General features: G+C 43.5%; 2 protein-coding genes across 2 annotated transcripts in view; one reads left to right on the top strand and one right to left on the bottom strand.

The window, feature by feature from the left end:
- kif1c (kinesin family member 1C) overlaps window positions 1-3,344 on the bottom strand; it is a 28,143-nt gene extending 24,799 nt beyond the window's left edge. The window contains 1 exon segment of the mRNA XM_048997785.1: window positions 2,680-3,344. The gene's annotated coding sequence lies outside the window, so the exon portion shown is untranslated.
- An 888-nt stretch (window positions 3,345-4,232) lies between these two features.
- Window positions 4,233-10,887, top strand: LOC125721664 (uncharacterized). Its single transcript, XM_048997601.1, has 7 exons — window positions 4,233-4,362; window positions 5,739-5,870; window positions 6,502-6,603; window positions 7,325-7,400; window positions 8,279-8,496; window positions 9,220-9,385; window positions 9,596-10,887. Exons 2-7 carry the CDS (start codon window positions 5,764-5,766, stop codon window positions 9,752-9,754), a joined length of 828 nt encoding a protein of 275 aa, XP_048853558.1. The 5' UTR covers window positions 4,233-4,362; window positions 5,739-5,763; the 3' UTR covers window positions 9,755-10,887.
- The last annotated feature ends 282 nt before the right edge of the window (window positions 10,888-11,169 follow it).

An 11,169-nucleotide genomic window follows, 5' to 3' on the forward strand; every position in this document is an offset into this window, starting at 1 on the left:
GTTTAGTATCATGATGCTGAAAAAGGATTATTCACAGAGTGCCAGAGTACTGGAGATGTCACCAAACTCGAGCTACATATTCAACAAGAAAGACCATCACATGATTCTCATTTCCAACAATCTCCACATGGCCTGTCTGCAGTTACCGAGAGACAAAAGGACACAACATAATTTTCTATTACTGTGGAATTTCCCTCCAGTCACAGATGAGGAGCTTAAATATTTAGCAATAACATCAGCACAGTGAGAGCTGATGCAGGAACCTATTAAACAAGAATGAAGGCCAAGAGTTACCACCAGGACCGCTGCACGGCCCCCCCTTCCTGTCAGAGGCCTTGCTTGCTTTGACTACATGCTGGGGGTCAGCTCACAAAGCAACTCTGGGGCGTTTTGACGGTGCACGTTTGCAAGGGTATGGGCTATATGCGCCAAGGAGGTCAATGCCAAAGCCAGGTTGCTTGGCTGCTGATAAGCAACCAGGAAGAAGAGATGGAGTTTGAGCAACACACACACACACACACACACGGCCCAGACACAGTCAATAAAAAAAAAATGCATACACGGAAATATTATGATTATTCTGCCGATGCATAAACTGAAAAAGGTGCCAAGACTACTGGAAGGTGTCATTTGGAAGCCATGGAATAATGTTCCATTAAATTTGTTTAGCAGACGCTTCTGTCCAGAGCACTGTACTATTGAAAAAGCAGGGTTAGCTATCCCTGGAGCAACTGGGGTTATGAGTCTTGCTCAAAGGCCCCAAAAGCGAAACTCTGCCAACCCTGGAATTTGAACCAGCGTCCTTTCGATCACAGGCACAATGTTTGAGGGGGGGGGGGGGGGGCACAATCTGTATCCATGGGAATCTGAAAAGGCCTCCTAATCACCCAGAATGCATCAGCCGGTCACTCTGCAGAAAGGAAACCATCAAATAAACAACCACATATGTAAAAACACCCCCTAAGAAAGCAGCCTACGGGGGGAGCTGAGGGCCTTTAGTTATATGGCGCTGGTTTCTAACCAGACTAGCCGTTTCGTGACACCTGACAGCAAGCCAAAGAGCCGCCACGCATCTGTCTCCGAGTTCACACATGTGCCGTCCGGAGGGACAACTCGCCACCGCAACGCCAACATGCCAAGCAGGCCAAGGGTCTTTCTTCAAAACAATAACCCCCCCGCCCGCCCGCCCCAAACACTGACTGCACAATTTCCAATTTCGCACAGCTGGTACAAGATTTCACAGATTTAATCTAGTCTCTGCATTACATTAACTGTGCAATACCTGCGATACCTGTGCAAAAAAGGGGAAAAAAAACTGCTTGTATCACCCCCCCCCCCAACCAAACACGTACACTTTCATCAGGCTGGGTGTTTCCAGCCTCACTGTACTCAGCTGCCAGGTCGTCGAGAGGCCACTCATTGTGTGGTAACTTTTTACCTTCACAAAAGATGCATCTCCCTATTCCTCCTCGCGCCCACCCCCCACCCCCAACCGAGACTGTCGGGAGACTTTGTGGAATGCTGTTTAATTTTCTGAATTATGCATTGTGACACCACCGAGGTTATTAAAACAAAACACTAACTACTATTATGTGTGCAGCACCCAGCCGGGTGTAAGTGTCAGTCTCTCTGACAAAAGACCAAACTGAGGAGAGTAAACAGGCTGCCAATTCATTCCTCAATAAATAAAACCATATTTTTACTGCACGATAGCAGCTCAGGTGTGGAAAAACTGGCCGACTTGTATTTAAGTCGGAAAAACTGATATCGTTCAACACACACCACCCCAGCCAAAGCCAATTTTGGGTTTCCCCTAATTTAACACACCTGATTCGATTTCTCTGCTATTTACATCCATTTCTTGAGTTGAATCTGGTGTGGTGGGGAAGGGAGAGAACTAAGCTATCCAGGACTTGAGTTGGAGACCCATGTAGTACCGCATCCTGCCAAAAAAGAGGGAACGCACCAGGCAGAATTCTGTTTACATGAGGGCAGTTTTAAGGTACTAGTTCTGTGCTCTTTTCTAAGTCGTCCATCTGTCAGTATCCTGGCGGCAGGGGCTGCTGTTGGCCTCCCGTCTGGACGTCCTGCGTCCCACGTACAATTGGAAAGTCATCACGCTGCATACCTACACCCTCGGCCTCTGCTAAAGATAGCACCAGCGCCCCCCTCCCCCTGCTGTTCAGCGTAATCCGCAAAACACAGAGAAATTCCACGGCCGTCCCTAAACTCTGTCCCGGAACTTTCCCCTTTTCTTTTTTGTGGTTTTTTTCCTGCAGCAAAATCATAACGGTGTCAGAAAAACAGAGGGATTTCATTAAAGGAAACGGGGCCCATAAAGGGAGGGGGTGTCACTTTCTCATCTGTGTCTCTTGACTGATGATCAATACAAGGGGGGGAGGCGAGGCCGGCCGGCCGGTCGGCTCTGCGGACCCTAATCATACCATCGCGAAACCGGCTGGGGTTGGGGGGGGGACCGGCGGCCAACCCGTCTGGATCACACCTCCCCCCACATCATAACAGCGGAAAGTTTTAAACTCTAAACCTGCTTAAAGAAACTCATGAGTCTTTACTCAATACTATAGAAAATTAAGTCTGCCTTATATGTAATTACATTACACAAAAAGTACACACAAATAAAAATCAGGTACTTAAATAAAATCAGCTAAAACCACTCACCGCTTTTTTGGACGAGTTTCCTTCCTCTCAGTGCGGTTTAACAGTCCGCATTGTTGCTCAGGGAATCACTCGCCGAAATGTCCTTATGTTATAATAAAAGTTTAACCCGCTGCTCCTCCGATCGAGCCCAACACCGGTCCGTCTCTTTTTTGGGCCGGAAAAAATGCCTGGGACCACAGCTATCTGTCTGGGGGGGTGGAAAAAAGTTTCATGGGGGCGCTGGCTGTGTCGTTTTTTTTATTTTTTTTAAATATAGGTAAAATAAGGAATTAGAAACTAAAACCTGATCTGGCAGAAAACTTTGAAACGGATACTTTTGTTAACGCGCACAATTTAAAACAACATCAGAGCCGGAACCGATGAAAAGTTGACCGACGGCCCAGAAAAGGATTCGGGCCGGGCGGAGGAGAACCCAAACTTCAATCCCCTTTCCGGACAGGCAGCGCAGGTGACCTTTACTCCTCCGCAAGACTGGGGGAAAAGTACGTTCCGGCAGACGACGGCGATGTCTCGCTGTTTCTTTTGTTTTTAAAAAGGGGAGAAAAAGTAAAAAAATAAAAATAAAAGAAGAGTTAGCAGCAGCGGCGGCCGCGGTCTCTGCGTGCGGCCCGTCGCTCTCCCTCGCGCCCCCCCTATACGGTCCCAGCGGCTCGAGCCGGTCGCCATCTCCCGCCTGACGTCACGGCAGCCGGCCCAGACGGGAGGATTTTAAAGGGCCAATGTCGCTTCCTTTGGGAAAAACTTCAGGGACAACTGGGGAGGGGGGATCGATCCTATTTCATTGCCCCCAGTCAAAACACACACAACACACAGAAAAAAATAGCATAATATCACAACTCTGATTCTGTAACGGTTTTTGCCAAATGATGGTGTAGAACAGGTCAGCGCAAGTCTTGTTCAGTACTGAATGTGTTAGAATTAAAGGTCTCACTTTGAAGCTGTTCAGGTGCAATTCTTGCCTGCTTTTCTGAGCAATCCCATGATATTTCTGTAGGAATTATATTGGATCACTGAGCTATGATTTTAACAATGCACTAAAACACTAAAATGAAACCGAGATCTACATCATAACCTGTTATAGGACTTCATGCTGTATATTTTGACAGAATGGTGAGGAGTCCTACAAGGCTATAACACCTATAATCATCTATGACTATACTGCGCTTGTTCTTTTTGTCCTGTAGGAGTATATTTACAGTGGGCATTGGGATATACCAGGCTCGGTGTGTTAGATGCATTACATTTATTTACAAAATTTAGAACGAAATGGAAGGTTCGACATCTGATCATATGTCTTACACCGTCACCCATGGCATACGTATGCGTGGAATCTTTATTATACTGTATGTACATGTACTATTCAAGGGACAAAGTAAATTTCGTTGTACATCTGTGCAATGACAGTTAAAGATATTCAGTTGTATTGTGATGTATTCTATGTGTGAATGGTACGTTAACTGCACGTCTTAGAGCAAATGCATGGCCAGGCAGAGCATGCAGAGGAAGCAGGGCGCTTCCTGATCCTGCCCTTAGCTCGCCTTTTCTCCGAGGCAGGGTAACAGTGCATATCCCAGAAATACAGGACTAATTACAGTAATCCTAACCCTAACCCCACCCAGACACAGACCAACCTCGATACCTGGACTGCGTTTTTACTTTCATGGACAAACATCACCGACTGCTGTCAGTTTCGTATTGGACTCCTTTTCAGAAAACAGCTCCTCGTATATTACGTGTGACAGACAGTCATTGATTTGAGATACTGTTACTTCGCATCGATTTTCTGGTTCGTTATGACAGGAAAACAAATCAGTGGGTTTTTTTTCTCGTTGTTTGACACCAAAATATCAAGACTACTGTAACGCCTTTGTTTTTGACAGGTAGTATTAACTTGTCATTGAGCTAAATTTAAGTTAAGTCCTTTTAATCACTCCGTTGAAATGAGTAACGCGTATACATCTAAAATAAATTCATTATTATATTCAGGTGTATTTAGCAGTAATGCGCTAAAATATTGTTGAATAAAAACTGGCCCGGGAACAATTATTTGTCAATCGTCGTAGCGATATTATAGCTTCACAGCTACTTTTTAAAATAATTTGTATGTATGAATTTGAACTGACGTTCGTGTAAATGTATAATGTACGCGTATCCTTTTCCCTGGTTCAATATATTGGTGTAATAGCTCGAAAAAAGTGGTTAACTTGGTTATACACAGTAAGTCATTGCTTTTGTAGCAAGCTAGCTAAAACTAGCCGCCTATGCAGAAAATAACAGTCACGGTGTCAATGTAGGAATCAGCCAGGGAAATCAATTAGATTGAAAAAATAATTAGATTGCAACTTACTTAATTAGCTTCTTTATTGGTTGTAAGTATAAATAATTTTAAAGTAAGCAGACCGTTTTCTGAATACTGACGGGCTAACCGCGACTACTAATCGGGCCTAGGCCACGGAAGACATATTGATGTCTCCATTCAACTCATTTATCTATCATTTATCTATCTATCATTTATCTCTCCATCTCTAAACTGCTTATCCTGACCAGAGGTGAATAGTTCAGATCTGGAAAGAGAAAATCCAGGCTAAGTTTTTGTTTCAACCAACTAGTTGAGCATGCCAGCTGAGTACTCTCTGACTGTGACTCTCCAAGCTCAACTGGTTGGTTTAAACAAAATCGCGGTCTGGATTTTTACTTTCTGGACCTGGACTCTCCACCTTTGATCCTGACCAGGGCCTGGAGCTCGTCTCAGGCAGCCCAGTACACAAAGTTGGGGTCCATCATAGGGCACATCACACACACATACGGTCACACACTTTTATAGACCCATTCCATCTACACCCTTACATCATGTGCCCTGCGTTTGAGAGCCACTGGAGCTGAAATCAAATTTTTTTTCCTGGTTTAATCATCTCCAGGACTGATAACAATAATTCTGTAATGAATTTCTGAAACACAGTTTACCAAGAATCCTGAGGGATTTATGTACGTACGTTAGTCAATTAGCTAATGTATTATTATTTTTCTCTACTCTGGGATCTTGTATCTTATCATTTCAGGACTGGCACGCACAAATAAAAGGCTATGAACCCAAGTCATTTGGCCAAACTGAGAATGTTACCTCTTATAACCCCAGGAGCACGGATGACCAACGATGATACCGACAGTGACCAGTTTCTTTCATTTGCAAAGTGAGTAACAAAATATATTTTATCTTAAGCTGCTGTTAGCAAAACATGCACACAGAGGCACTGTGACATATATACAATTGACTAGACTTGGGGGGGTTGGGAATTCCCTCAATCCAGTGGCAGGCATACAGATATAAAGAGAATAAGAAAAATATAGTTACAGTAAGGAAAAGGGTATAAAAAATATATTTAAAAAAAGAGTACAGAGTAGATCACAAATCATAGTAGACATTATGTTATGCATCCATATTAGACAGTGAAACATTATGAAAATTCAATCAAATACATTATGTACATATACCAGGAGTACAACTGAATTTGTGCAGAGTTCACTAAATGCAAGCAACGTATTGGAGATGATACCACAAAAAAATGTTTGAGATTACTGACTGTTGTTGGGCCTCGGATTTGAGATGTTAAACAGGTGAATTATATTAATATTCTGTATATCCTGAATGATTTCTTTAGAAATATTCAGCTTTATGAATTGGTATATAGTAGCTAAAATAGCAAAACTGTCGTATTATGACAGGCAAAAGGGCTAATGACGTTAGCAGCTAGTTGTCAGATGCAACCTTTCCGTAAAAAATTATGGTGATCTTTTTGCTGGGGTTCTTGGCTTTCCCTTCAGAAGGTCCCGTACAGTATGGCGGAGCTATGAGATGGAGACAGCCTTCACGCCGGCTCCATGCTGGAGGCGTTATGCCCCGGTCCATGATCTGTCGGACCTGAGGTTTTCCGTTCCTCTCAGCGACAGGATAATCTGAACTCACTGCCAGCACATCTTACAGCCAGAGACGAACTGGGAGACATGGGTGGCAGTTTGAGGCTGTGGTGACACTTGTGGAATGTTCTCGCACTTGGCGATCACCCTGTAGCACTCTAGTGATCGTAGTAACTAGCGTATAATTCCACCGTCACACCTAGGGGGGCTGAGTTGGACACGGGCTAAAATCACCACAGTGAAATATGAGCTTGCATAACAAACCATCGCAATCGCAGTGCGAGATTTCCTTAACGCCGACACTGACTTACAGTAACCCGACACAAACTTGCATGTTAATATGAGGCCTTTGGTGCTTTTGTTAAAAACAGCAGGATTTCTGAAGCTGAGTAATATGAATGAGAGCCCTTTTATAACCAATCCGGTGCTGTAATTGCAAAAAATGGCACGCTGAATTCTCAGAATGAATTATTCCAAAAGTCATAACAGTGGTCGTTACAAGAATGTCAGTAAAATTAAAAATCTATAAGTATTGTTGTGGGAATGTTATTTTCCTTTTCCCCCTCAGAGTTCCTTTGCTGTTGCCATTGGTTACTGAAGGCTGCTTTCGCTGTTGCTGGGATAGCAGAATCTAACTGACAAATACACTTTCCTTTTTACTGTTTGCATGTCTGTCATTGCACACATGCATTCACATGTACACATAACCTCTGCCCTCATCATTCCACAGCCAACGGCCTGGCGTACAGCACTTCCCTCATAATTTTCTCGTGACAGAGAACTACATGGATGCATCTGCAGGAATGGTAGGTACCGCGCTGGACGGTAGACCCACGGACCTTGACGTTATGCTAAACGCCACCGGCATTTAGGTAGCATGCGAGAATCCTCGTCTTAAAAGACGATTTTCAAGTTCTGACCGCGGGGAATGTCGTGTACTTTTCACATTGCTCATCACAGCATCTAAAGAGCAGTACTGGAAATAGGAGATTGACACTTTTATATTTTCAGTACTTATTCTTGCCTGAGGTCCTTATAAGTGCTGAGGCATTACAGAACAGACCAGGATGAACTCCTACTCAAAATTACTCAACTTGCGTTCTTCCTGCAATGATACTGCATATGAATGTCAGAGACTTCAAGATGAATCTAATAATAGCCGTGCAACGTTTAATTCTTTTGGTATTTCACACTTAATATACTTTGCATGATGCGTTTGTCATTTTTTTTCCTTCTTTTTTTCATTTTCCTTTTTGAAGTTGTACTCCGACACCCATACAAGACCAGTAGGATTAGGGAAACACAAGCTCCACACTCATTTAACGGAGAACGGATCAATGTAGTAATAACGGTTTCCGTGAAAGTTTAGCTTAATTGTCCAATGGAAGCCTTCACTTGAATTGCACACCTGCGTAGAGAGATCAGTTAAAAATCCATTAAGGTCCAGGAATAAAATATTCATTTCGATTTCTATTAGGGATTCTTGAACATCACAGGAGTCCTTTATATAACTTATAATCTCGTACGTTGTTTATGGTTTTTAGTTTTAGTCATAGTCGGCCACTCCAAATTGTCATTTTGTGTAGTTGGTGTCTTCATCTACTCCATAGAAGTAACATGAGAGCGCCCCCCCCCCCCCCCCCAATGGGCACGCAGTAACATCATGCCGTCTTTTGTCGTGAAGGCAGGGTGCGCTGTGTCCTCAAAGCCCCTCTCGGGACAGAGGCTGCCTCAGGCTCCGGAAAAACTGCCCACGCCCAGGGAGCTGATGGGCCAGCGGAGGAGGGGCGGGAGGCGGGAAGGGGTGGGGGGGTCGACGGCAGGCGACGTCGCACAGCACAAGGCCGAAGCAGTGCTGCAGCACATCAGGGACTTGAAGAAGCGGCAGAGCGCCATCGACAAGTAAGCTGGGGGAGGACGAGGGCGCCCCCTTTAGGAGGGGCAGAGTATGACAGGCCACAGGTACCTAAAAGGCAGCAGTGATGATGCGGCTACCAGGAAACACTGCCAAGGCACCATGGCACACAGGGCAGCAGAAAACGAATTTAGTCAATTGAATTATATTAAAAACATTAAGGTAGCACAGCGAATCTACCTGCTAACTAACTAGCTGGTGTCCATTTCAGAAGAAAAGCAGTGAAATGATCAAACTGATGTAAATATCTGTCACAGAATGTAAGCAGAGGTATTTCTTCTGTTTTTTTTTTTTAATCATTCTTTTGCGCCCCCTAATCGCCGATGTCGCCTGTAGGGCGGACCGGTCCTGCACGGCGCATTGATATTATGTTCAGCATTGATATTATGTTGCATCTCTCTGACTAAACATAAAAACACTAAAACGATTTTCATAGAGTATAATTAATCCTCTGAATGATATCAGATGTTAGATTCAGGTCAGCACATGTGCTGGGATGTGTCAGTGAGAACATTCACTTCATCACATGGGCAGTTAGGGAGAATCGTGTCATACATGGGTGGATGAGTTTTCACCCATAATTGTCCTGTCAGAAAAACAAACGGCACTGGAGATGAGTCGCCTCTTATATGTGGCACGGTGTGACCTTTTCTATCCCGCAGTTCGGCATGTTCGTAACCCGTCAGCCGAAACCAGTGCTTCTCCCGCAGGCTGAAGACGGAGAAGTGGTGGAGCTCAACAAGCTGCCAGGACAGCCAGGAGGACTCGTGGGGGGCGGTGGAGGGCTGTCCACTGTCACCGATGACCAAATCAGCACTGCAGGCTGGGGGCACAGCCCCACCCCATTCCGATTCCCATGGGTCATGTGACCAAGAGGTGGGCATTGACTCACCAAACACACGGCGTGACCCACTGATAGGACGCTCTGAAAGAGCACACATGTATATAGATTGGAACTTTTCTTTTGTGTTTCCGAATATTGTTAGTGTCATTTAATAAATGTATTATTATTGTTATTGACTGTGCTTTGAGGCTGTCCTGCTGCTCTCTAGGAACCCTTAGAGTCCCTCTGTGATACCCCTGCAGGTGACGTTTGGCACACAGTTAGAGAAGCAGGATCTTGCTCCAGGAGGAAACCCGATGATGTCGTTCGTCATGACAACTGCAGATAAACAGGACCACCACAGTCGGAATATCCCATTTTGGCGTCGGTTTGGAGGAACTTCGTACAACATAGAGCAATAACTCTAAAAAAACAGCTTTGTTCAAAAGCGAAGCTACCTGTCATGTATGCTTTCTGTGAAAAAAAAATTGTCTTAGATTTTGTCAGTTAGAGGGGAGGGACTGGTGCTATGGCAAAACTAATATCCGTAAAGCAATTCAGAGATAGAATTTAAATTTAACGCAATTGTAATGCTTTGGACCGTAGAAGCGATGTAAACACACGCTAGTCAATCTGAAGGCTAAACCTTTAGCCTAATTTGGGAGCAAGAAAACCGAACTGAGGAAGGCTGTTTATAAAGAGCATTTCCGTGTTACTCCTGTCACACCTATCTTACCATTATAAACAGCAATATATACCTACCTACCACTACAAAACTGACAATATTTAATTAAAGCCTCATTAAACATGTTCGGCGCGCTTAAGCTGCATGACCTTAATTAAAGCTACGGTTCTGATGGTGATACAAAAGCATTGCGGTTTTCAAGGGAAAACTGAGCATGCAGCATTGTTTTCGTACCGTCAGGATCTCGAATGAAAGAAGATATTGGTTCGCGTTCATCTCCTTTTACGGAAGTTTCGAATTAAAAAAAAAAGGTTTGATAGAGTATTTCCTTGTATTTCCTCTGACACGCCTGACACCTCCTGGCAGGACGAGGCAACACATTAAAAGTAATTATTTATCGTCGGGAATGGCTCCGCTGCTGCGGTTTGGTTTGGTAACACCTGGAAGTCTCAGCTGTCAGACACACATTAACGTTTATTCCACCTGTGACATAGAGTTCATTTATTGATTAAGGTCCTGGCCCTTTCTTAATGCCGCAGTGTCAAAGTTGTGTTGCTTTTTGCGATAAAATGACGCGAAGTCTGTTCGCTTTTTTCTGCTGTAAAAAGGATTCACTTGTTGTATAACACCCAGTTTCGCATTACATTAACATATTCAGATTAAGCTATTTGGTTTTTATTGGTTTGTTCTAATTGTATAACCTGTTACTCCATGTTTCTTTAATTTTAACCAGTTCGGGTGTATTTCACGGGAAATTGAGTTCAACTTAGCTAAAGATAAGCTATATTGCATTTGTCCAGCAGCGGAAACGGGTACTGGAAAAAAAGCGTTTAAATCTTTTAATAATGAATAAAGAGGTTTCCGGATAAAGGCCTGAGACTTTTCTTGTGCGTTTATATTTGTATTCAGCCTGCGTTAATGACTCATGAACTCCATGAACATAGCATGTATGCATCCAGACAAATATATTAAAGTTATTTTTTTTTTTGTAATCATATAGGCCTGTCCGTCTGTTAGGAAAGTCTGAACAAAGTGCAATTTGCGAACATGTGAATGGATATTCCAAGATGAAAGCTTTTATTTCAATCTTCTGTCAAAAATTAAATGCATTATTATTATCATTATTATTATTGCTGTTGTTTTTAATAATAA

The sequence above is a fragment of the Brienomyrus brachyistius genome, unplaced genomic scaffold, assembly GCF_023856365.1.
Source record: "Brienomyrus brachyistius isolate T26 unplaced genomic scaffold, BBRACH_0.4 scaffold35, whole genome shotgun sequence".
In the NCBI taxonomy this organism is placed as follows: Eukaryota; Metazoa; Chordata; class Actinopteri; order Osteoglossiformes; family Mormyridae; genus Brienomyrus; species Brienomyrus brachyistius.

What these genes read in the sequence shown, in the direction of transcription:
- LOC125721664 (XM_048997601.1), top strand. Translation starts at nt 5,764, where the DNA reads ATGAACCCAAGTCATTTGGCCAAACTGAGAATGTTACCTCTTATAACC. An exon ending in TGGATGCATCTGCAGGAATG is followed by an intron (nt 7,401 to 8,278) that starts GTAGGTACCGCG and finishes TTTGTCGTGAAG; the next exon opens with GCAGGGTGCGCTGTGTCCTC. An exon ending in CGGCAGAGCGCCATCGACAA is followed by an intron (nt 8,497 to 9,219) that starts GTAAGCTGGGGG and finishes CTTCTCCCGCAG; the next exon opens with GCTGAAGACGGAGAAGTGGT.